Raw genomic sequence first — 27,996 nt, forward strand, 5'->3', positions numbered from 1 at the left:
ATTTTAAGGCAAAGGATTCCAGTTGACTCACCGACATGCAAATACTCGTCGAAGAGGTCAACCGTTTGCCCAGTAGCAAGTTGTCGGATGGCACACGTACACTTCTGCAACGCCGATAAACTTTGCCGACCGGTTGCATCTGTACTTGTTTGAAAGTATTCAACACGGGCGGAGAATGTGATGACAATACGCATAAACAAGCGTTTTGACATGCGAAAACGGCGTCGAAAGTAATCTTCCGAAAATCGCGGCTGGTCGGAAAAATAGTCGGCAACGAGCCTTTCGTTGGCTCCCTCCCGGTCACGATGGATGTAGCGGCGAGTTGATCTAGTTGGTCGAGGAGGAGGGGCGGGGGTATTCGCGGTGACATAGGCTTCATAGGCGGCACAATATTGTTCTTAGGATTCTTGATCTTCGCGCTCCGCTTCCGCAATGAGATTGGTGAAATCCATTTGAGAGGGTTTGAGTGAGAGAGGAAGATGTAGATAAGTTGTATGAAAAAAATATGAATGAGAGATGAATGAGAGATGATTTGATGTGAAAAATGGATGATAAATGTGCGTATTTATAGATGATTTTGAGAATAAAAAAAAATTTAAAAAAATCAAAAAAAATTCAGAAAACGGTAAAAAAACGGCCATATTTTTTGGAATATGAAAATATATTTTTTAATTTTTGGTATTATTTCCGATTAAAAAAATAAATTTCCAACAGAAATGTCGTTGGCCAATCAGGAGCCGCCACGTCAGCCGCGTCGCTGGCACTGACGAACGGACGACCCGCTGCTTACCGCAGCGGATGCTTTTATCGTGGCAATTGTACGTCACAAGATTTAAGATAATCCTCTGAGATTTATACACCAAAACCCTAACCCTAACCCCTAATTCGATTAAAAAACCTATTTTCTGCTCAACGTCTCAATCCTCCGGAAATGGATCGTTTGAAGCTTTTCGACAAAGACGGCGATTCTTCAGACGAAGACCTGTCCAAAATTGAAATCAACCAGGAATTTGCCAAACGCTACGAGCACAACAAGAAGTGAGAGGAACTGCATAGGTACGAAGCGCTCAAGAAGCAGGGCAGAGTCGACTCGTCGGACTCGGATTCAGAGGAATCGTCGTCTGGGGAGGAGGAGTTGAAGAAACCGAGTAAGAAGACTGACGCCAAATTTTTGAGGCGTTGATTAAGGTGAAAAATCAAGACCCGATTTTGAGGGAGCAAGATGCGAAATTGTTCGAATCCGATGACGAGGATAGCGATGAAGAGGAGGATACTGCAAGTATGAAGAAGGGGAAGCCAATGTATTTGAAAGACGTCGTTTCGAAACAATTGATTGAGGCGGGTCCAGAGCTAAGTGATGAAGAGGATGGAAGTGGGGATGATGGAGAGAATAATAAGTTGAAGAGTTATTCGCAAGAGCAGGAGGAGCTGAGGAAGCAGATTGTGAAATCTCTGGAGCAGATTGTGCCAAGGATGAGGAAGATGAAGAGGATGATAATGTGCTTGGGGAGAAGATGAATGGGTATTTCGGGGACGATGAAAAGTTGGATAATGAAGAGATGTTTTTGAAGGATTATTTTCGGAAAAGGATGTGGATTGATGAAGGGAAAAAGTAAAGACCATGGCGATGTGGATGTAAACATTTCAGAGGACGAGGATGAGGTGGAGAAGCAAGAGGATTATGAGAGGGAGTTGAACTTTAGGTTTGAGGAGAATGCTGGCGACAGGGTGATGGGGCATTCGAGGAAAGTGGAGGGATCCGTGAGGAAGAAGGACAATGCGAGGAAGTCACAGAGGGAGAGGAAAGAGGAGAGAATGGCACAGGCGGAGTTTGAGAGGAAGGAGGAGCTGAAGAGGTTAAAGAATCTGAAGAAGAAAGAGATAAAGGAAAAGTTAGAGAAGATTAGGGAGGTGGCTGGGACTGAAGGGATCTTTCTAGATAAGGATGATTTGGAGGATGAATTTGATCCTGAAGCACATGATAAAAAGATGAATGAAGCATTTGGTGAGGAGTATTATGGTGCTGAGGATGTTGATCCGCAGTTTGGGACTGATGATGATGAAGATGAGGATCTCGAGAAACCAGATTTCGACAAAGAAGATGAGTTGCTTGGACTTGACAAGGGTTGGGACGAGGTGGATAAGTCGGGTGAAGGGTTCAAGTCGTTTAGAGAACGAATTATGAAAGATAGGTTAGCCAGTGGGGAGGAGGAAAAAGATGGAGAGGATGAGGGAAATCAGAGGGGAAATAAGAGGAAGAGAAAGCATAAGCCTAGCGAAGTGGAGAAGGCGGTTATAGAGGAGCTGTTGGATGAGTACTATAAGTTGGATTATGAGGACACCATTGGAGACTTGAAAACTAGATTCAAATACAGACCAGTAAAGGCCAAGAGGTTTGGATTGAGCGCGGAAGAGATTCTTGCACTGGACGACAAAGAGCTGAATCAGTATGTCTCTTTGAAGAAGATAGCACCATATAGGGAGAACGAATGGAAGGTGCCTAGGATCAAGACTATCCAGCTAAAGCAGAGTAAATACAGAAAGGGTAATACTTCTAAGGCTGTTGATGAAGACAGGAAGGGGAAGGGGAAAGAGGTGGAGGTTAATGCTGTTGGAAGTGAGAAATCGCGGCCAATGGAGTTGAATGGGGAGGAAAAAACTGTTTCAAGAAAGAGGAAGAGAAAACAGGAACAGGCTGAGCTCAAGATATCACAGTCCAGGCTTATGGCATATGAGAAAATTCCATCCAAATCTAAGAGCAAGAATTGTTTTTGTAGATACTTTGTTGTTTAGAAGGTGTTGTGTTTCTGCAAGCACACATATAATCTGTTTGTTGATGTGCCCAGTAATGTTTTCTTTGTTGCTTTGCTGTTGCTGCTCTTTCTTTGTTTGGCCATTAATGATGACAATGGTTGTTTCAGCATTAGCAAAAGAGTATGTAATTTTGGAAGATGAACATTATGAATGAATGGCCTTGTTTATTAAGAACAATTAGCTGAGATAGCTAGAGCATTTGCATCCCCGTGCTTAAGGTAGGGTTAAGCACGTGATTTCGTGCTTAAGGCCACTGAGCATGTGGCCCATTCACGCACGCCTTTGGTGCAGCCGATGGAGACGACACATTTTATTTTCTATTTTATAATTCAAAATTTTATTTATTAAAAAACTAATGACACTTCTTTTGGCCCTCAAATGTTTGTGGCAATTTTATCAAATTATGCGTTGTTTTCATTTTTTAAAATTATATACTCCTTCCGTCCTAAAAAAATAGATTAGTTTTACTATTTTGAGTCATTTTCCAAAATTAGACTAAGTCTAAATTTGAATTTTTTTTTATTAATTACTCACTACTAATAATGTGGACCTCATAATTCACTAGCAGTCTAACACTACTTCTATACTACTTCCACTATTTTCCCCTCTCTCTTTCTTAATTTTTTCCATCTTTTTCTTACTATACCAATTGTATATTAAAACTCATATATATACTCCAAGTTTGTCTATTCCTTTGGGGACAGAGTATTTAATGTAGAAATTCTTTGTTAATTATGTAACTTTTTGTTATTTTAATAAAATTATTAATTTTCATTTTATTCTTAATTAAATATTTATGCAATATATAACAACAAAGGAAAAAAATCATATATGTAAATAATATAAGTACATAAGATTAAACGTGGAGATTTTTTGTTTTACGGGTATTTTTATTTTACTTTCTTGTAAGAGAAATATCGTTGTTGAGTGGAATTTGATGGTGTTAAGTTAGCTAATTTAATGAAGCAGAGACGAATACGAAACAACATTTTATTTTATATGAGCAACATAATACTCCATAATATGTCTTCTTAATCTCACATAAAGCCACATAAAACTCTATAATAGTGTGTAGAATTCAGATACAATTGTATTCGTGATTACATTCTATACAGTTTCAATTTTATATAATAATCAAGGACATTTAGGTTCGCCCTTAGAATTTTTCATGTCTCTATAACAAGGGCACTCGTCCTTATTTCCGTAAGTTCCCGATGGCACACAACCACACTTATCGCAACATATGTGGCAATATTGCAGACAACGGTCAGCCCGCCCCGCCTTGGAGCATCGCTTCGCACATTTCTGGTCGCAAAAACTTGAGTCGTTATCCGCCATTGAAGACGTGATGATCAACATCATAAGAATAATTGAAACTACAAATGTCGTCACTGACTTCATCTTGATTCAATTCTTTCCTTGAAAAAAAAGTCAATTTTATTAGTAAAAGAATAATTTAAATACTATGCTATAACAAATAAACATGGAATAGCAGAATAAGATTCATATACATTAAGATGAAAAACACGAAAATATAAATAAATTACCAACCTGAAATGGTTATGAAAATATTGTTCAGCTACCACCTTTCAATGCCAAATACAAAGGCCTATAATGTTAGGAATTTAGATGTTGTAAAATGAGTAACATTGGTGAGATTTATATATAGAGTTAAGTTAGAAGCAGTTGCTCCACACGTCGCATTTCTTTGCGTAAAATACATCAAAGCTTCATATGTAAGAGAGCTGATTTTTGCCTGGTTTAGAGATCATGGGTGTCGTATGCAGCTTCTATCTGGATTCTTCTCTTACCAAACTTTCTTTAATTTTTTGTTTTCCTATATCTATAAAATTAGTTTGTGTTATTTTAATAATAATTATATCAAAGTATGAACTGCTAATGACGTGGAGCTCACTCTCCACTGACACTACCCATTATATCTTTCTCTGATTTACTAATTACATATTAAAATCGTTACTAAACTAAATGTTCATACTTTTCAGGGACAAATGAATAATATGTATCTTGCAACTTCAAAAATATTTGACAAAAATTTAAATTGATATTCAACTTTCCTCTAAACCTACAAGAATTTCTCAGCTTATTAAAGCTCGTAGGATATGCCATTAATTTATTTAGAATGTCTTCAATTGCTAAAGATTAAATTGAAATTAATTTAGATTGAATAGACTCGTAAATTACTTCAGAGTATAACTTACATTTATCTCTTAGATTAAGTATCAAATAATTGTACGCATCAACAAAATCAAACAATATTGATGACTCAAAGTGTTTATATACAAACCTAACCAAGTTTAAGAAAATAGGAGGGATTTACATTCACAATCGGCAATTGAAAATAAAAACAAAATTCATCACCTCTGTCTTCCATAACACTTGTTGGATTACAAATTTTCAGCACTATAAGAAAAGATAATTCCTCACTCACAAGCAAGTGCTTAAACCTACATTATTAGAAAACAACCAATTCTACACACTACAAATTGATAAACTAACTACGTACACCTGTAGGGTTTTTGGGCTTTCAAATTGCAGAAAAAAGAGCCCAATGGGCTCGGCCCATTTTGAACAAAAAAACAATTATGAAAGAGAGGTCAATTTGATTAAAATCCACCGTGCTGTTTTGGCGAGCTGACTTACGTGTCCAAATAGGAAACGGCCTCCTGGCTGTGCTCCTGTGATATCGGTCACACCTGATTCCTACCCATATCTATATAAACCAGAGAGGAAGACTCCGGAGAAGTGTCGTCGCTTCCACCATGGCATACGTCGAGAGAGGTTCATTTCCCCCCATTCCTTTTGATAGCTCGTTTGATAATTAATTCATCTGTGTTGTGTTTCCTTCTGATCCTTCAGCTAATTTGATGCTCATTTCGATTTTTCGTATTTGGCGATCCTATTTTTTTCACAAATTTTACATGATTTTGGCTCAGAAGGATTGATTGTGAATCAAAGTGATAGTTTATGTTCAGCTTATTTTAATTCGTGACGATGTGTTATTGTCTTAAAAATTAAATGATCGATCGCTCAATAATTCGAAACACCGCTGTTGCTGCTGCTTGGTTGGTTGAAATTAGGGATAAGTCTGATTATTACTCATTAGAGATGATAAAAATGCAATTCTTTTAATTCATTGTTGGATAATTTTGTATAGGGAAATTTAGATATGAAGGAGAAGTTTTGTTTCATATATGACTCATTAATCTGCTATGACAGTCAAGTTGTCATGTTGAGGACTATTATTTGTTTTTTAAAAAATAATGAATAATTCTATTGTTCTATACTACATATGTAGGATATCTGAGTGAAAAAGCCGAACTTTTGGCCCCTGTGTTGTCTGAGGTGGGGAGATGAACAGAATTTCTACTGTTATTTAAGCATATTTGATAGCTCTTAGAAAAGTCATTCTACAATTTCTTTGCATTTCCTTTGCATTTTCATTCCATTTCCATCGTACCAAGTAAATGAATAGAATGGAAGGAGAAATCACATCCCATTCTCTTCTTGGTATGATAGATGGAATGAGGGTGAGAATGGAATTAGGATATGAATGAAATGACATTTTCTTGCATTTCCTTTGCATTCTCATTTCATTCCCTTTTTCATTCATTGTGCCAAGCAAATGAATAGAATGGAAGTATGAATCACATTCCATCCCATCATACCAAGAAGGGCCTTAGTTTCTGATACTATTTTGTGTAAATTCACCTGCCGACTTCATAAAAACTCATTTGCATTGATATGAGACTTGATGCATCATTCATGCATACATCAATATCGATAAATAGATAGATGTACATGACGCACATCCATTCGATGCATCATTTGAAACATCTTAGGGACTGTCCTGCCCTTCAGGTGTTATCAGAGATAAGAGAACAATATGGCGACTGAAAACAATCAGACTTCTTCTGGGCCGTAATCAACTTGATTGGGGTTTTCTTTGCCACAATGTTTTCGGTACTCCTATTCTTCTGGCTAAATATAGCAGTTTCACTGCGAATCATGTCCTCATTCACCTATACCTTGTGCAGATGGAGAAGACTGAAGCCTACCGGAAAGGTTCCGGTGCAAGCAAGAAATGGGATGGCGGTGGTCCAGGAGGACCGGGAAGTGGCCCATATGGTGGGGGTGGTCCACGTGGGCCACCCCGTGGAATGGATAACGTTAGAGGAATTGATCACAGTAAATTTTTCCCTCATCTTTTACTAATGTTCCCCCTTGTGGCAAATTCTGGTCATTAACTTGGAATATCTAAATCTTGCTTTAGGTGCAGCTCCTGCTTGTGGCTCTTGCTGTGGAGGTTAACTTCATATTGTAAGATAGTTTTTAAGTTATAAATTTGGCTATGTTAAAAGTGTTTTTATAGTATATCCGAAGGCTAATCGCTATTTCACAATTGGCATATGTACATGGTTATTTGTTATGTGTATCAAAGTTATCTTCTGAGTGCCTTGTTTGATTTCAATAAACTACTTAGTTCTACATTCACAACTGGTGTGTCTGGGTAAATACACTCAGCTGGTGAGTGACAGATTCGGGCAACTAAACTCGTGTGGGTCAGTCACATGGGAAAAATTAACGACGAATAAAAAATATTTGCATAATTATTTTTAAAAGTAGATTCCAATTTAAGCGGCATTATCTTTTGAGATTGAGTAATATGCACGAATTTTTAATTTTACCTTTTGACATAAAATGTGTGAATAAGAGAAAATGAGAATAAAAAGCATAATATAAAAAATATAGAAAGTGAAGCAAATTGTTTGAAAAAAAATTAGGCTATTAGCAATTATGGCCCCGACTTTAATCTTATTTATCAAAGTAAATAATTATTTAATGATCATTTGCTCAATTGCATAGTTAATCTTATTTGTCGAATTAAATAGTTAGATAATTCCTTTTTTTAAGGATAAATAAGTTTAAATTTAAAATCAATGCCATAGAGGATTCGAATTCGAGACCTTTGGCCTCGGATTTTACCTGTGTACGACTCGGCCAACTTACACACAATAGTTATTCCATTTGTCCCACTTAAAATGACTATATTCTTGAGTGGCACCATAGTTTAGGTGAAATTGTTGAACAAAATAAAGTAGAATGAAAAAGGTTTTATAAATGTTACCTTAGGACAATAATGTTGGGCTTATAATTAATTGTTTTAGTTGGTAGTTGAGCAGCTCTCATTTTTAATAGAGCCTATAAATTTTGCCCGTTGAATAACTCAGTTTGTATGCTAACATTGTTTTATTAATTTTTTTTCAGTAGTTCCTATATTGGAATTGATTGTGAATATGTGTTTATGCATATTGTTGGTGTGCTAATAGTTTTATTTGGATTTGTTAAAAGCATGTTATAATTTGTCATTTCTCAAATCTTTAAACTTTTTGTATATAAATTGTTTTAAGAAATTAGAAACTAATGTCTTATGATAATGTGTATATACATATGAAATGTTATTTTAATTTTACCTGAGATATGTCTGGACATTTTTTTAAGAATTGAGATTGAGTATGCAAGGGGTATGATCAATTGACAATTATTTGTTAATTGAAAACTGATAAAATATGTCAACAACCTACATTATAGATGTCAACATGAAGATATTTGTAGTTGGAATACAAACATGTTCACGTTGACATGTAAATATGTATGTCAACACAAGAATAAGTATGTTAACTATAGATTTTTGACATACAATTGCTTTTATGTTAACATCTATAACGTATGTTATTACATAATTATCTGTTATCAATTTAAGATAATTAGCACCTAATAGGATCCGAGTATTGCAATAGTAGTTATGTTTTCTATATATAATGCGACACATAAATATATTGTCAATCAATTTGATTAAAATTTCATATTACAACTAATTGATTAAAGGTTATAACTAACTTTTAAAAAATATCTCAAAATTTTGAATGATTTTAACTATCTCAAATTAATTTTTTTATACAACATATATCATATTAAAGATAATTTATAAGGATTTTACCAAAAGCACTTGCATATGTTTCGATGTCAAAATTTAAAAAAAATCTTGAATTTTCATATTTTATTATGAAGTACTGTACTAGTTTAATGCCAACATAACTGTCATAATATGTCAATATAATACATATACAATGTCAATGCTAAATTGTGATGACATATTCAATGAATCTTATTAATATGTTTAATACACTATATTGACATTTTGATCCAATACCTTAATTTTGGTAGTTATCTTATATTTTAAAATTTAAATAATAATAAAACGAAATTACATATGACAATTTATAAATCACTAAATCTCTACAAATTTTGTGATTTTAAATAGGTCATAGTTAGTAATTAAAGGTTAAGTTAACCATCGATCACATTTCCTTAATAAATATATCAAGTTAATAATTAATTATAGAATTAAAATAAAGTATTTAATTAGTTTGTAGAACCATTCAAGCTATATCGGTAGTATTAAACTTTTTGATGGCTATGATATTAAATTATAGTTTTAAATTAATGAGTGGAGATCGAACTATTAGATCAAGAGAGGGACATGTGCCAACTGGTCTATGCAGACCCAACCATATCCGCAAGACACGAATAATTAAATCACAAAACTTTTAAACTGGTATCCATTTAAAGTGATCGAATTTATTAATACTAGTAACTTTTTGCATTTTAGACTATATAAACAAATAAAATGTGGAATTTGGAATGTTTGTACATTTATTTGTACAACATACTCCCTGCGTCCAAAAAAATAGATAAATTTTACTATTTTTAGCCGTCCACCAAATTTAATAATATAAACTCTACAATCCACTAACACTGTTCATTTTTTACTTTTCATTCCATCTCTTTCTAACTTTACCAATTTCACATTGAAACTTGTGTTATACACAATTATGTCTATTTTTGGTGGACCTAAGGTGTAACATTGAGATGTTTGAGTATGATTTTTTTCATATATTTTGGATATATAATTATATTTGTTGTTGGTAATTGGATTAGATTTTATTTAATTTTACTTTTATTAGTTCTTATCGTGTATAGATTGATTTTATAAGTAAATTTTCCACTTTTTTCAGAGGCTTGGACCCATTTTGTATTTGTTCTGTTTATAAAATTTTATTTCTCTTTTCATAAATTTGGTGTTTGTGTTTATATATATTTCCTTCGTCCGCGAATAAAAATCTCATTTAAGTTTAGTGTGAGTTTTAAGAAATAGCATAAAGAAAAGTGTAATAGCATAAAGAAAAGTGAATAAAAAAACTCAGTGAAATGTGAGTTCTGCTTGTAGAAAAAATGGAGTATTAATTTAATTATTCTCTTAAAGGTGATTAAAATTTATCCCTACAACAAAATAAACCCTAATATAATTAATTCCTTCCACCAATTCTATGCGATGGACATGACGAAAAGTTGTTATTTCTGTTTTCTAGAATGATGTAAGCTCACTACTCTCAACTCAACTATATAAGGATACGAAACCAACCACATATCACGAACCAAAAATTTAGATACTACTACAACAGAAAAAAAAAAAAAGGAAAAAAATGGAAAATGTGAAGCCTAATGTTGCAGACCTAAATCAAGAACTGCCTCCGGAGTTCATCCGGCCGGAGGCGGAGCAGCCCCGCTTCACGACGTCCAGGGGGCGGCGGCAGAGGTCCCAGTGGTGGATTTCGGCCGCCTTGGCGACTCGGAAACCCTGGTGAAGGCGGTGGTTGAGGCGAGCAGCAAATGGGGGCTTTTCCAGATTGTGAATCACAGCATTTCTGCGGAAGTGATTGAGGATTTGCAGAGGGTTGGGAGGCAGTTCTTCGAGCTTTCGAACGATGAGAAGATGGCGTATGCGAAGGATCCGGAGAGCAAGAACATCGATGGGTATGGGAGTAGGCTGAGGAATGGTTGGGTTGATCATTTGCTCAACAAAATATGGCCTCCTAAAGCTGTTGATTATGGTTTCTGGCCAAAGAATCCATCTGATTATAGGTATTGTTTCATTTTTGTTTGCATTACTGGTGTTTCGTATTGATTGTGCCAAGCAACTGGTATGAGGTATATACACTAAATAAGCTCTTTCTAATTTTGTCTATAACATTGGTGTTTTCGTTGGGCTCAATGACAGAGTGGTGGTTTGACAAGGGAACCAATGAGGACGTTGGCACTAAGGAGCTCATTTGATAGCTAGGTCGAGATAGGTGTGGTTAGTTATAAATTATGTACTATGTTAGTTCTCGATGTTTAAACTAATACTAATGGGTGTTTGGTATGTTAAATTAATGAAGTAAATTACTTATAATAAGTCATACAAATGGGCCATCTCCACCTAATATGATAGTTTTATTAAACGAGTTCTTCTATTTGGTATGTAACAGACATAAACGATGAATGATTATTATTGAAATGACAGGAAAGCGACCAAAGAGTACGGAAAAAATCTGCATCAAGTGGTGGAGAAGCTGCTCGGGTGCCTGTCATTAGGGCTAGGGCTAGCGCCGGATGAGTTGAAGATAGCGGTGGGAGGCGATGAGCTCGTCTACAACTTGAAGATCAACTACTACCCGCACACACCGAATCAAGTCCAAGGATTCCAAGTCCACCGAGACCAATATTGGTACGATGTTGCATACATCCCGAATGCATTGATCATCCACATTGGAGACCAAATTGAGGTACTTAGTTACATTTTAAACTTTATACTACATTATATTATTAGTGTTTACATAATAATCTTTTTTGTTTTGGATAGATATTGAGCAATGGAAAATACAAAGCAGTGCTACACAGATCAGTAGTAAACAAGGATGTTACAAGAATGTCATGGCCAGTTTTCATGGAGCCATCTCCATATCTTGAAATTGGACCTCTTCCTAAGCTTCTAAATCAAGAAAATCAGCCCAAATATAAGACCAAGAAGTTTAGTGATTATGCCTATTGCAAGCTCAACAATATACCTCAGTGACTTTAATTAATTAATTACCCTCTTTTACATTTCCTTAAATTAACTATAATATTAATAACGAGGGTAATCAACAATAAACATCCATTGTACTGTATGCGGAAATATTAGAATATTACTTAGATTTGTACGAACTGAGCCAGTGAGGCAATGTATTTTGGCATAAATTTAGGTTATAATAATTGATAAATACATTGCAGTTGTTGTTGTGAGTCTTTTTATGAATTTTATGCCCATTGTCAAAAATTAAATAAAATGCGATTTCTAATTAATAATACTACATGAGGGTAAAATAGAATTATTGCATGTATAAATTTTATATTTTTCTCATTGGCTAATGAATTCCAAATCATATTAAATTTGAAAAATAAACATAAATTAACACGTAAACAATTTAAGTATATGTTAAATTAGATTTCATGTAAATTATTTCTTGTATAAAACCATTTTAGTAATGAAACCACAACAAATAGCAAATTTTGTAGTAGGAACGTAACTTAATACATAAATAAAATTCAAATTTTGTGAATTTATTTAAGCGAATTAATTATAGATTGAACTACTGACATCATACTATAAATTTTTTATTCTATCATAATATAGTTATTTAACAAGACATAATATTAAAAAGTAAAAATTAATTTATCATATAAATTAAAATGCTATTTAATTCATTAGAATACCTAATTAATCAGTGAGTATTTATGTAGAGGAAAATAAGATCTTCTACTTATATTCAAGGTCACATAATATAATTTCTCTATGAGACGATGTGTCACACTCCAATCCCATGGCATATACTTTTCTAATAAATAAATAAAAATAGAGCAACCACGTAGTATTTGATACGAGAACATTTTTATAATAAAATATAAGTCTTCAATTTCAGAAAACATCTGAGTATTACTAGTAACTAATAAGAGCTTTATCAAATTCCATAAACACATAATGTGACCTGCTTTAGGCCCAAATCAGTTTATTAGGTTGGCCCAATTTAATGAATACATGAATTAATGAGTCCAGTAAAATACAAAGAACCCGAAGTCGATACACACCTAAGTGTTAATAAAATTGTTTAGAGTATTGTGTAAATAAAAAACATTTCAAAATTCATACTAATAATGATTTAAATAATTTATATAGAGAAGTGGTGGACATTGTAATTGAAAAAATAAAAGAACTCTTACATGCACAAACCAACTCTTTTTGGTAACTCAAACATTCGTTCTAATAAAGAGGGGAAACCTCTTATCGACAATTCATGATGTTGGGATTTACGCACACAAGGCTTACACACACTCAATAAGATCACACACACACTCACTGTTGTATGAGATCACACAATGCAGAAAACACACACACTCACACTTTGAGTATTGAAGATGATAATCTTGGAGAGAAAACTGGAAAACTCTTTATTGATTAAACTCTACTCTAAACTACATACACGGTGAGCTATTTAAAGCTCTATATTCACGTAGCAACTGCTACTAACTAACTACAAGAAGAATCAAGAAAGCAAGAAGAATAACCGCTACATCTCAGCTAATTAACTGCTGCTCCAACGGCTAGTTCGGCTAGGTTGCTTCTACCTTCTCGGTTCAAGACCGAACTCCTTCTTCGGCTCAATACCGAACTCCTTCTCGGCTTACAACCGAACTCTTCCTTCTCGGCTCGGCTTACAACCGAACTCTTCCTTCTCGGCTCATTCCAGCTCAACGCCGAGCTTCCTTACCGAGCTTCCATACCGAGCTTACCGACTTCTGCCTTCTTCTTCTTGGCTAGTTCCAGGCTAGTTCCAGCTCGGTAAGCCGAGCTTACCGAACTCCTTTCTAGCCGAGCTTCTTCCAACTGAAATGAGCACTCCATTATTACAATTCTCCACCTGAGGGCTCATCTCAGTTCTTGCACAAACATTGATCAATTTCTTGCAATGGTCAAACTTGTCTCTACCTAGAGACTTCGTTAGCATGTCAGCCGGATTGTGCAAGGTGTTAATCTTAATCACCTTCACTCTCCCCTTTTCAATCTCATCTCTAATGAAATGCAACTTTATGTCTATGTGCTTGCTCCTTTCATGAAAACCCGGATGTTTAGCCAAGCACATTGCTGAGCTGCTGTCACAATGAATCACCATTGTCTTTTGGTCAAAACCAAAATCAGAAATCACTCCCTGAATCCAAAAACTCTCCTGTACAGCTGCAGTGAGAGCTATATACTCTGATTCTGTTGTTGAGAGAGCAACAACACTTTGCAACCCTGACTTCCAGCTGATTACAGTTCCAAACATGGTGAAAAGATAACCTGTTTGGGACTTTCTGTTGTCCAGGTTTGCAGCATAGTCTGCATCACAATAGCCCTGCACAACCTCCTCAGATTCACCTTCCCAGCCATTGAACACAATCCCCCAGTCCTTAGTTGACTTCATGTACCTCAATATCCACTTAAGAGCATTCCAATGCTCCTTCCCCGGGTCTGCCATGTATCTGCTAGTCACTGAGATAGCATGAGCCAAATCTGGTCTTGTACAAATCATAGTGTACATAACACTTCCAATCACACTAGCATAAGGGATAAGCCTCCATCTCATCAGCCTCTTGCTTAGTTTTAGGGGCTTGTTCCTTTGATAGCTTAAAGCTCTGGGACAGAGGAGTTGATGCAGCTTTTGCATTTTCCATTTTGAATCTCTGCAAAACTTTCTCAATATAGTCAGTTTGCAGCATCCACAGCTTCTTGCAGCCTCTATCTCTCTGAATATGTATGCCTAGGATCTTCCTTGACTCTCCTAGGTCCTTCATTTCAAAGCTTGACTTCAGATCTTGTTTAACTTTCTGAATTTCTGTCATAGAAGGCCCTGCAAGTAGCATATCATCCACATAGAGTAATAGGTAGGCAACGGGAGTCCTGCCTGCCTTCTTGATGTAGATGCAATCATCATATTCTGACTTGGAGAAGCCAATCTTCTTCATCTGTGCATCAAACTTCTTATTCCACTGTCTAGGACTTTGCTTAAGTCCATAAAGACTTTTCTGTAACAGGCACACCTTGCCTTCTTCTCCAATCTTCACATATCCCTCTGGTTGTTCCATGAAGATAGTTTCCTCTAGATCTCCATTGAGGAAGGCTGTCTTCACATCAAGCTGTTGTAGCTCCCAGTCAAGCTGATTCACCACAGCCTATAGAATCCTAATCGAAGTGTGCTTCACAACAGGTGCAAACACTTCATTGAAATCGATTCCCTCCTGCTGTGTAAAGCCTCTAGCCACCAGCCTTGCCTTGAACCTGATTCTGTCTTTATCAGTGGTTTCTACCTTCTTTTTAAACAACCACTTGCAACTGATCAGCTTCCTCTCCTTTCCATCTGTATTCAGCTTGGATTTGTCCACCAAAATCCATGTTTTGTTCTTGAGTAAAGACTCTATTTCCTCATTCATGGCTTCAATCCATCTTTCTCTATCTTTACTCTGCATAGCTTCTTTATATGTGAGTGGATCTGCACCATCAATACCTTCAGCTGCACACAGAGCATAATACACAACATCAGAGAACTTTGTTGGTGGCCTTGTTTCTCTTCTAACTCTGTCCCTTGCAAGCTGATAGTCCCTGATAGAGTCTGATATAGACTCACCAGCCTGGTTGCCCTGAGTTGGAGCCTCTTCTTTATCTGAATCAGACTCACTCCCCGAGTCAATGACTCCACCTGCTCCTAGGCCAACCCCCACAGGCTCCACCTTGAAGAAATCACCCTCATCTTCATTGGAGTCCGGCTTATCTTTCAGGAATGGCATCTGATCCTCCAAGAACACCACATCCCTACTCACCAAGACCTTCTGCTTACCGGGCTCAATACACCAGAGCCTATACCCCTTAACACCTCTCTGATACCCCAGCAAGATACATTTCAGAGCCCTAGCTTCAAGCTTACTTTGCCTAGCATGAGCATAGGCTGCACACCCAAACACCTTGTATTTTGAGTAGTCACTGTGAGCTCCATACCACATGTAATCAGGAGTTTCAGATTTCAGGGCAGTAGATGGGCATTTATTGATGAGATAGGCTGCTGTATACACAGCCTCACCCCAGAATCTGCTGCTCAAACCAGACCCAAGAAGTAGGCACCTCACCCTCTCTAGGATTGTCCTATTCATCCTCTCCACAACACCATTTTGCTGAGGATTACCAGGAACAGTCCGGTGCCTCTTCATACCCTTCTCTTTACAAAACAGATCAAACTCAGCAGACAAGAACTCTAGGCCATTGTCTGTCCTTAAGCATTTAACACTTCTACCCTTCTCTAGCTCAACCTCCTTACACCATATCTTGAACTTTGTGAGTGTTTCAGATTTTTCTTTAAGAATATATACCCACAACTTTCTTGTATAGTCATCAATAATAGCTAGATAATACTTTCCTCCACCAATTGAACACACCGGTGAAGGCCCCCAAAGATCACTATGTATGTAGTCTAAAGGGGCTGTAGAAGAGTGAATACCTGTAGGATAGGGTGCCTTCTTAGCCTTTCCAAGTATACATTGCTCACAGGGGTCCATCTTGTTGAAATCTCCAGAGATCAGACCCTTCTTGATGAGTTCTTTCAAGCTTCCTTCGGCTGGGTGGCCCAATCTCTTGTGCCATAGCATTATGGAATCATCTGACACTGCATTGCTTTCTCCATCAACAGCCCTAGCCTTCAGATAATAGAGAATATGCTCTCTGTCAGCCTTCATCATCACTGCATCTCCAGATTTCACAAACAATTTTCCTTGACTCATCAATATGGTGAACCCTTTCTGTTCCAGCATTCCCAATGAGATGAGGTTCCTCTTTACTTCTGGAATATACCTCACCCCAGTTAGGATCTTTATAGAGCCATCTTGTAGGCTTAGCTTTACCTTCCCTATTCCTTTGATCTGACAAATGTGGTTATTACCAAGAACAACTGTACCCGATGCTTCTTGAAGATCATGAAACCAGCTTCTATTGGGGCACATATGGAAGCTGCACCCCGAGTCCATAATCCACCTATGACTGACCCCACTATTACTGATATTCATGAGTTGAGCCGGGGGATCAGCACTCTCCACACAATCAGATTGATTGTGTCCCTCTGAGGCCATCTTTCTCTTCCATGCATGACAATCTTTCTTCAAATGTCCAGGTTTCTTGCACCAATAGCAAGCTCTGGTTTCCTTCTGAGCATCTGAACTTGAGGGTTTAGGGCCCTCAAACTTCTTCTTGAAGTTCTGCTTCTTGAACTTCTTCACATTCAAGGCCTCTGCAGCTTGAACATTGGAGCTTGCAGAGCCTCTGTTGGCTGTCTTCTGGAGTTCTTTGGCCATCAAGGCTGAATAGACTTCTGCATAGGTGATAGGTTTATCTCTTCCATAGATAATTGCATCACTTAGCTGGTCATATGAGCTAGGTAAGGCATTCAATGTGAGAATGGCCTTATCCTCATCTGAGATCTTGACATCAACAGATCCCAGGTCATCAATGATCTTGTTGAACTCCTCTAGCTGCTCAATGATGGACCTATCTCCAGAAAAACTATAGGCATACAGCCTCTTCTTGAGATACAGCCGGTTAGCCAAGGATTTGGCCAAGTAAACTTCATCTAACTTGTCCAAGATCTCCACCGCAGTCTTGGCTTCTTGAACTTCCCTCAAGACCTTATCTCCAAGGCACAGAATCACTGCAGAATGTGCCTTGAGCTGCATCTCCTCCATCTTTGCCTGAGCTTTTTCATCAAGCACTGGAGCCTTTCCTTTCTCATCTGGTTTTGCAAGAACTGCCGCCAAGCCTTGTTGAATTAAAACCGCCTTCATCTTCATCTTCCACAGGCCATAATCATTCTTGCCTGTGAACTTCTCTGCATCAAGCCTTGCTGCCATCTCTGAAACCGTTTGATCCTCTGCAAATCAGCTTCAATATCCCTTTCCCACAGACGGCGCCACTTGTTGGGATTTACGCACACAAGGCTTACACACACTCAATAAGATCACACACACACTCACTGTTGTATGAGATCACACAATGCAGAAAACACACACACTCACACTTTGAGTATTGAAGATGATAATCTTGGAGAGAAAACTGGAAAACTCTTTATTGATTAAACTCTACTCTAAACTACATACACGGTGAGCTATTTAAAGCTCTATATTCACGTAGCAACTGCTACTAACTAACTACAAGAAGAATCAAGAAAGCAAGAAGAATAACCGCTACATCTCAGCTAATTAACTGCTGCTCCAACGGCTAGTTCGGCTAGGTTGCTTCTACCTTCTCGGTTCAAGACCGAACTCCTTCTTCGGCTCAATACCGAACTCCTTCTCGGCTTACAACCGAACTCTTCCTTCTCGGCTCGGCTTACAACCGAACTCTTCCTTCTCGGCTCATTCCAGCTCAACGCCGAGCTTCCTTACCGAGCTTCCATACCGAGCTTACCGACTTCTGCCTTCTTCTTCTTGGCTAGTTCCAGGCTAGTTCCAGCTCGGTAAGCCGAGCTTACCGAACTCCTTTCTAGCCGAGCTTCTTCCAACTGAAATGAGCACTCCATTATTACACATGACTTATAAAATAAATAACAATTATTACTAGAAAGGTAGCAATTAGATATCAGTTTAGGCAAGCAGTGACATAACAATGATTTAAATATTGAAGGCCAACATGATTTCTTAATAATTTTCTTGTGTCGAATGTATTTCCCCATTTACAAACGAATCATGTCAAATTGGATGTAGTTTTATTAGAAATGGGCCATGCCCATTTCTAATAAGTTTTGAAAAATATACTGATATAAACAAAAAATTGCATTCTTTATAATACTATAGACTATAGTGCAATCAATTATCGCATCTATCATTGTGGCCCATTTCTAATAAATTTTGAAAAATATACTGATATAAACAAATAATTGCATTCTCTATAATACTATAGACTATAGTGCAATCAATTATCGCATCTATCATTGTAGGCAGATTTACGTTTTTTATTTCATCCATTCTATAAGGAAAATCAAGTTCATGTTTTTTAAATGAGCGGAGATTTGAGTAAATAAGCTCCAACTTGTTCTCTCGAGTTTTGTGGATAAGTTATTATATTAGGTCGTATTTTTAGATTATTTGAAATTTATTCCAAATCAGCTTGAATTTTATTTCTATTTTTGAAGTTGGGGAAACAGAAGTTCATTAATCGACTAAGAGCATCCGCAATGGCGCCCGTCCCGGCGGACGTCCGACCGGCGTGCCGGACGTCCGTCATTGTGCAAGGGTGACGCGGATACGGACGTCCGCTGCGGACACCGGAGTTCCGCGGCATTCCCGGGACATCCGTCACGACGTCCTTGCGGACGTCCGCTATTGCGTTGACCCCCACGGACGTCCGCGCGGACGTCCCGATTATTTGATTATTTTTTTTTCAAAAATTCTATAAATACAGCCTGAAACGAAACATCGCGTCCCTTCACGAAGCATTGCGTCTTTTCCATTTCTTAAGTGAATTTAACAGTTTTTTAAGGAGTTTCGAAAATTGCAAATCAGTCCTTCGACTATCAGAAATTATATTTTCGGATGAATTTTCTACACAACAACTTTAATGGAAATAAAAAATTTCCAAGGGCTCTGCCCCTTGGACCCCGCAACTCGGGGACGCTGCCCCCGAACCCCCGTCTAATCACAATGAATTCAAATAAGTGTGCACTCTGCACTTCCAAACTTATATGGTGTCTCATTATGATAATATTGATCAATCAAGTTAATCCAATTACACTAAAATAACCAGCAGTATCTCTCTCTCTAAATACTTTTCTTGCGAAGATAAATACTTTTAATAATTATGTATGTTTTTTTGTACTATGTATGTTTTTTTTAATATAAAGTGGTTGCAATTTCTCCGTTTTGTGTCAAAATTTTAATTCCGTAAATTGTTTAATTTGGTGAATTTGTGAATTTTTTATTATTGTGGGAAGTCCGTCGGGATGTCCTTGGCGATGTCCGCCACTGTGCAGTGGAAAGTCCTTATGACGTGGCAATGCAATGAGAAGTTCTTATAACGTGGCAGGAGGTGTTTTTTGGATGTCCGAGGGGATGTCCGCCGGGACATCCGCACCGGATGCCCTAAGATGAAAACCCGATACAATAAGATTTTTTTTAAATAACAATTTATCTACTTAAACCTATAAATTATAAAAAAAAAAGACATGCACCTTTTTTATGATCCGATGAAGACAAACACTACAGAAAGCCATTTCACGTTTATAGCCCAAAAGGTTGTTTCACAAGTTTCTTCAACAAATATTTTTTTAAAATTAAAAAACAAATTAAACTCAAATTTATCATAATTTTAACAAGTGTTATTATTTTAACAATATCTTGACTAATCTTTGAGAAATGATAAATAAAAGCATTCATGATTTTATATATTTATCACAAAAAAACTTATAAAAATAATTTTAGAAAAATTCACATTATTGTTGGCCATGGCCCCACCTCACCATAGCTCCATCAATGGGTGAGATTTTCGTTGGGTAGCAAGATGATGACAAGATTATCTATTAATTAAACTCAATTCACATTCATGTCACCTTTATTTTATTTTTTAAAAATTATCTTTTTTTATTATTATTTTCCGTCAATAATACATACTATAGGTTAATAATTTCCTCGAGGTTTCCATGCAAAAAAAAAGAGGCGAAGCACGCTTCTGAATTTACCAATGAGTGGAAAGCATGTGGACCAGCCCCTCAATTTTGACTGTTTAATTAAACTATCATGTGTTTCATTTCCACAATTAATTATTTAGTATACTACTAAAGTCATGTTTAGTTGTCAGGATTCTGTCTGGGAAAGTAATTTGATTTCTTAAATTTTAAATTCTTGTGTTTGTTTCGGTTTTTAATCAAATTGGGAAAGTAATCAAAATCCAAAAACATGGAAAGTTAGTACAACTTTCCAGGATTATGAATCCTAACTTTTCTTAGGTATTCTTTTTCCATATTTTAGGATTCTTACATATTTAATGCAATATAAGTATAATTTTATTAATACAATTGTTTATTATTATTATTATTACAATGTATTAAAAATGACATAAAATTATAAATCATACTTAATTTCGGTATAATAAATAACTATAATTAATATAATCCTAATCATAACTATATTATTATAATATTTATATATATTTGTAATTATCATAATAATAATTAATAATTTAATAAATAATTAAAAATAACTATAAAATAGTACAAATTATACGATAATAATTAATAATAATTATTTTATAAATTAATAATTAATCAATAAATTCGTAGTGAAATTTTAAATTATAAAATTTATTCAATTATATTATCCGTAAATATTATAATTATAATTATAATAATCATATTTATTATTATAATCATTTATGATTATAATACTGCACGTAACTATAATTATAATTATATTATTATATATTAAGATGAATAGTGCATATTTAAACTAATAATAAATATAACAATATAATTATTATCATTTGTAATTAATAATTTATTAAAAATTTATGTTATTATTCTTTTTTATAAATAAAAATAGTAATAAGTAGGGGTATATTTTTAGTTTGGTGTTTAAATCAAATAGTATAAAATTTAAAATCTTGATATTTTCCAAACATAGGAAAGTAAAGTTATTAGGAATCAGATTTCCAGGATTCATTTTCTCAGGAATCATTTTCCTTGTCAACTTTACTTTCCCGTCAACCAAACATGACCTAATAGTTTTAATTTACTACATACGAAAACCACAATTAATTGACTAATTCTATTTCATTTCCACCGCGTCTTCTCCAGCTTCTAATTGTCAAGTCAACTATGTAACAACTCCACCAATTTATTTTTATTATATATATTCAACATGTTTCTCATCTCAGTCTCTCCTATAAAATAAGACCAAAACCATAAGCATCATTTCCCCAACACAATAATCTTCCTTAGCAAACCAATTAAGATCCGGTCATCCATACTCAATCTGCTAATATCGAAGCTAAATAATGTCAATGGCTAGCTCTTCCTCCATCGCCGTCGCCCACAACTCCGCTGTCTTTTCGGGTTCGGGTACGAGGTCTCAAGCTCTCTCTTGGAATCCCATCTCGACATTAGCCGTTTCCAAGCGCAGGAGCGATGAATTGAGCTTCTGGGCCGCCAAGAAAACAGTACTTCGATATGCTACCAGGTGTGTAATAAGTAATAAGAAAGACGTCTAAAACTGTAACGCGACCTTTAAATTTATATTCATTTATTAATTAAAAAATATGTGAAACTGCAAACAGTTTGGAGTAAGCACAGGTTCTAACTTTGATATGTATGATTCTTAATCAGGAAATCTGTTGTTGTGAGTGCTAACACTGCACCTGGAGTTCCACCTGCAGCTGGCCCACCACCTTCTTCAAAGCCCATGTAAGTAAAACTCTAATCGGAGCTCTCTCTCTTTTCTTTTCTCTCTCTATTGTTTTCTGAATGAAGAAGGGTTGAAACAGGAGCTGGATTCTTGGACTAGTAGTGTCATTTATTCTACCCTTTTTCACCAACAAATGGGGGCCTTTATGGGTGATTAAAAGTAAGAAATTCAAAATCTCTAGTTGCATTTTTAGTTTTTTTGCTAAATCTCCATTTCACTGAATCATTTCATTCTCATTTTATTATAAAAATAATATATATTCCATATTTGATCTACATATTTTTAAAAATATATGGTAATTTCAAATGGGACATTTAATAGTAGACTTATCGATGCTGAGAAATAGAATTGTTTTGGGTGTGCAGACAAGCTTGAAAACGCGGTCCAAACGGTGGAGAACATAGTGGAGGCAGTGGAGAAGGTGGCGGATTCCGTTGACAAGATCGCCGAGGACATTGCCGACGATCTTCCCGAGGGATCCAAACTGCGTAATCTTGTTGAGAAGGTTGAAAGTTTGGCCGAGAAAACAGCCAAGACGGCTGACTCTCTTGATGACGTCATCGATAAGGTAATACTCCCATTTTAATTTCTTTTGTGACGTTTGTTCTAAGTTAAATGAGCCGCAAATATCAACCATCTTAGGGCAAGAATAACCCCATCCCCATTTTCGGCCCCAAGTTCCCTCCACGTCATCATTCCCCTACAGTTGCGGCCCAAGCCTCAACTGCTCTAACCCTGCAGGTCGCAACTAATAAATGACATTATTCACAACTCCAACTTATTTTCCTCGTAAAATAGAATACGTTGAGCAATTATAACACGAGAAATTTATTTTTAATACAAAAATAATAATTTATAAACTAAAAAATATACAAAAAATTAGAGTATTAAAAAAATGCAAAAATAAAAAATAAAAAAATATTAAAATTCTGCAAAACACGTTCCCCTCTCCATCTCCTTCTTCTTCTTAAAAATGCAAAAAAAAATAAAAAAAAATTAAAATTGATGAAAAAAACGTCGTCCCTCTCCATCTCCTTCTTCTTCCTCTTCCTCCTTCTTCCCCCTCTCCCCCTTCTTCTTCTTCTACTTAAAAATGCAAAAAAAAAAATTTAAAATTAATGAACAGTAGCGGCCCGGCTCGTCGCCCCGGAAGCTCCAACGCGCGCTCAGGCCGGGCCGCGGGACAGTCACCAGGCCGGGAACGCGGCCTCGGGACCGGCCTAGGCCGTGACGCCTCCTCCTCCAACGCGCAGGACGGGCCGGGACTCGCGATTTGCGGCCCGGCTCGTCGCGTTATTCATGCTCTTAATTACTCATGTACATCTCTCTTTCCTTATAGTACTATATATTTTATTATATCTTTAACTCCAGTTTATCAAATCAAATCATGCCAAAGAAACACATCTCAATTAAAAATAATTTCATTGTAATAAAGTTAATTTTTTAATGAAAAATAATTTCACGTCTATTTTCTTAAAAGATATTAATATTAATTCGTACTTATCTCGTTGTTCTATAAATCTTGACTGATTCCTCATTTTAAATTATTGCCCAAGTTGTATAATTCAATGCTGTCTTTCTCAAGCTGGTCATGTGCTAGCTGCTACTACAAGAAACCATAAAAAATAAAATAATGATACCAATTTTGTACAGCTCAGACTAATATGGGGAAATCATTTAGTAGGACTTTGCATTGATTTTTGATCAACCAGTGTGGCCAGTTAATTAGTTTTAAATTACTTTGCACATGATTATTAGCGTATGACAAGTAATTATTTTTTGTAGTATAAAATTCAATTTGTGCCAAAACCTTAATGAAAAGTGATTGAATCAATTTTGCAGGTCCAAGAAGCTGGAGATCATGTGGACGACATTGTATGCGCAGCCAAAGCAGAAAGTGATCTGCTGCAGCAAAAGAAAAATAGTTGAATTTATTCATTTTCTCTATGCTAAAACACCAATTTTGGTTACCCTTTTCGATGTTATAATTTGTAAATATACTCAAGAAATTTAAAATAATCCCATTTTCCCCCCTTTTTATGTAGTAATTGTTCGGACCATCTGTACTTTTATTCAAGAATTTGAATTCTTTCTTAATTATCAGTTTCCTTCCAGCTTATGATATCAAAGTCTGAGATACAAAATTGCTTACATTCTAGAATCAATTTACAATTAAGATTAATATAATTAACAATACTAATAAATAATACAGTTTATATTTATTAATTATTTTTAAACTAAAGCATTAAATATTGCTGAGAACTCCATGATGTTGATGTTTAATTTTATCCACTAATTAATTTCAAATAAAGTACCCCACATCACCCCATTTTATTCGCTTCTGTGCATTCAATAGGAAATGCATTTAATTGTGCATCATAACATTCATACCATTATGAGATATTAGAAACAACAATCTTCATTAATGACCTCTAGAATAATATTTTATATATTGATGGTACTAACAGGACGACAGATTTGTCTCATTAATCCATCAACAATATTAACAACAATATTTAATCTATGCAAATTGGCCAAAATCCAGCTGGAGATTAAAAAGTTTATTGAAATGTATAGGATTATATAGTTTGAACATTTGGAATTTTGAACTTTTTTATTCTCTTTCTTTGTGTAGATAATCATATATATATATATATATATATATATATATAGGGAGATGATCAAAATAAGTATCTGTTTAAATCCAGAAATGCAGACCAAATCTTGGCCCTAGGATTAGATGATCTAATGGTCAATAATTAACCAAAAACACGGAAGGTCATAATTAAGCAATTTTAGGTCATATTATAATATTTGGGTTTAATGTCATGCTAAGATCGTTTTAGGTCATGCTTTGTTAGCATGACCTAAAAATTACCTAATTATGACCTAAAAGTGCCCTAATTATGATATTGTTCTGCGTTTCTGTATTTAAATCTAGTTTTGCATAGATCAAAACCCTATATATATATATATATATATATATATATATATATATATATATATATATATATATATATATATATATAATATACTATTGAGAATGGTGCATTATTGATGTACAAAAAGGAAAAAGAAACAAGATGATTCAGAAACCCACCTACCATTCTCAATTTAATCTCGTGGGCTGTAACTTACATAGTGTTAGGTAGAGAAATTTAATTATTGAAATTAGGTCTTTAAGAGTGACAATACTGTATTTGGTTATTAATATATAATAGAAGCTCGTGTTTTTCGATGATTTGTTTTTGTCTTATTGAAAATTTTATTTATATAAAGCCAAGAAATAGTGGTATCATATTACATTGTTACATGATAACATCAACCTAACTTCCAACCAAACCTTGTATATGTAAGATACTTTTAATTACATTTTTCTTACTTTCTATTCCTCATTTTAGCATTTGATTCTTCGTAATTGAGCCACACAAATTTATAATCTAGATTAGTATTAGTAATTCTTGCTATATTAATATACTTTGTTTTAATTTTATGTGAAACTAGAGCAAGATCGATTACCAACAAAATATCCATTAACATGGGAGGTTTTAAGCAGGATGTAGTTTGTGTATGTGGGGACATATATGAATAAAATTTATCAATCACACTTCGTTGTCGAAAAATAAATATTGATATGCTTCAGTGGCCCCTCTTTTTGTAGACATCCATGTAGAACTTATTTGGATTTCAATAAACAAATAGTATGAAGAAAGTATGCGATAAGTATCGTTTCGAGTAATTTTTTAACTCTTTGTTTATATTTTACCCAGACAATTCCGAATTATGGGAAAATTTTGAATTTTATTTCTGTGCTATTTTATGAACTAAATTACGTGCACGGATTGAATAATCTTGTCGCAATGCATATATATTTAAAGAGATGAAATTGACTCCTAACTAACTTAGCAAAAAAATTAAAAATTCATGAAGTTAAAGGCGTTACTTGAGAAGGTTTGAATAGAAACAAGTTAAAACAAAAAGGTTAGGATGGAAAATGAATAAAAATAATGCAATGTTTTGTTGAAATAATTTTATTTTTAAGTGACAACCGAAATTATTGGTCTTCCCCTTAGCCTTAAATAGGATGAAACAGCAACTTAATTTTGTGTCCAACTGATTGCAAATCTTATTTGGAATTAAAAAAATATAGAATTTAGGACGATATTTAATTTCATAGAAAACGCACTTCATTATAGCTTCATCGGAACATCATTATAAACTGTAAAATTTTCCAAAAGTATATTAATCTGTCATTAGTTAAGGATATTTGTCAGCTTGGACTAAAAATCACACAAGGATGAGATTTCATAGAAAACTTGCTTCATTATAGCTTCATCGGAACATCATTACAAAGGTAAAATTATCAAAAAGTAAATTAATCTCGCAATAATTTTCTCTTACTCTATTAGTCAGCTGTCATTTATAACTTAACAAAATTTTCCACAAAATAGATAACATTAATGAATCGACATCGGTATACCATTGAATTAACTTAAGCATAAAACAAGTGTACTGAAATACTTATATATTTCATGTTTCATGCAATTCTCTTTATGTAAACATATAGAATTGCGATATGTTCAGAATTGATTTACATTAATTAACAAAATTATCTTTAGTTCTTGGTATATATATGGCGTTAATCGCAACAGTTTAGTTTCCAAATACTAAAGCTGATATTTATCGATAGTTTTATATTAAAATGTTTGTTTAATTTGCTCACTTAAATAATTGATGAATAGAATTTTGCACATGTTTCCCGTGCAATTAATTGTCCACTTTATGCTCCAGCTGTATAATCGACAGCCATTTCACATGTTTCCTAAGACCTAAATCTGCATTATCGAGTGTATGCTTTTCCTTTTTGTTATCATGTTTTATTATGCGAACTACACCTTTTTTTCCCTATTTTTATCTTTTTGAATAATTAGCGTAGTGATCTTTCATTTTTTAAATCTAAATTTTAATTTAAGATTTTAAGTAGTTAACTGATTTGGTGATCGGTAAGGATTATGACATTTAATAATACATCTCCTAATATGTTTTATTTTTCGTGGACAGAGGGAGTATATGTTTTATTTTTACATATAATACATTTATACATAAATAAAAAATTTAAACAAAACCCAGCTCAGCCCATTCCGGGCCTACATGGCAAGTGGGCCTGGGGCGGACTGGACTTAGCAAAATTAGAAAAAGCCCACTCCGATCAGACATGGGCCTGGACCTCAATATAGGCGGGCCTGGACCGGTCCGGCCCACTTGACAACTCTACTAGGGAGTAGTATTTTCTAACGTGGCACAATGAGTTTACCTATACTTGTCCACCCATTCCAACTTTTTAATTTAGTACTGTACTAATTTATTCCACATAAATTAACAGCAGATGCAGACCTGCGCTTAAACCTACACCACTTAACTTTATTTAAAATCATTATTAATCATATTATTCTAGCTACTATTTCTATAACTTTAACTCCCCGACTTCAAAGAATGAAAGATATAATTCTAAATTAAAGCTAAAGTCAGCCAATTATACTATTATTGATATTTTTCTTGATGAGTAAAACATAGTACTACTAATCAAGTTCTAGTGCGGAGTTAGAACTTAGAATAAAACATACCAACCAATATAATAATAAAATTAATATTAGTCCAGATCATGAATGTTTGGAATCTATAAATTGTAACATAATTCAAACACATATATTTGAGAATTGAGACTATGATGCTTCCTTGATACGATCACATCCCAATTATTTAGTTGCATATTTG

At 35.0% G+C, this 27,996-nt stretch overlaps 1 protein-coding gene and 3 pseudogenes across 1 annotated transcript; all 4 read left to right on the top strand.

The window, feature by feature from the left end:
• The first annotated feature begins 931 nt into the window (after positions 1 to 931).
• On the top strand, positions 932 to 2,793 carry LOC121772381 (annotated as a pseudogene).
• Positions 2,794 to 5,594: 2,801 nt separating this feature from the next.
• On the top strand, positions 5,595 to 7,288 carry LOC121762296 (annotated as a pseudogene).
• A 2,440-nt stretch (positions 7,289 to 9,728) lies between these two features.
• Positions 9,729 to 11,857, top strand: LOC121772390 (annotated as a pseudogene).
• Positions 11,858 to 21,688: 9,831 nt separating this feature from the next.
• On the top strand, positions 21,689 to 24,318 carry LOC121760425. Its single transcript, XM_042156098.1, has 5 exons — positions 21,689 to 21,996; positions 22,143 to 22,220; positions 22,301 to 22,380; positions 22,587 to 22,789; positions 24,064 to 24,318. Exons 1-5 carry the CDS (start codon positions 21,815 to 21,817, stop codon positions 24,148 to 24,150), a joined length of 630 nt encoding a protein of 209 aa, XP_042012032.1. The 5' UTR covers positions 21,689 to 21,814; the 3' UTR covers positions 24,151 to 24,318.
• The last annotated feature ends 3,678 nt before the right edge of the window (positions 24,319 to 27,996 follow it).

This window comes from Salvia splendens, chromosome 2 (assembly GCF_004379255.2).
Source record: "Salvia splendens isolate huo1 chromosome 2, SspV2, whole genome shotgun sequence".
NCBI classification, from domain to species: domain Eukaryota; kingdom Viridiplantae; phylum Streptophyta; class Magnoliopsida; order Lamiales; family Lamiaceae; genus Salvia; species Salvia splendens.

Excerpts from the sequence above, each read along its gene's own strand:
- LOC121760425 (XM_042156098.1), top strand. The coding sequence starts at position 21,815 with ATGTCAATGGCTAGCTCTTCCTCCATCGCCGTCGCCCACAACTCCGCT. Across the intron at positions 22,381-22,586 it reads GCCTTTATGGGTGATTAAAA|ACAAGCTTGAAAACGCGGTC; the intron begins GTAAGAAATTCA and ends TTGGGTGTGCAG. Across the intron at positions 22,790-24,063 it reads TTGATGACGTCATCGATAAG|GTCCAAGAAGCTGGAGATCA; the intron begins GTAATACTCCCA and ends TCAATTTTGCAG.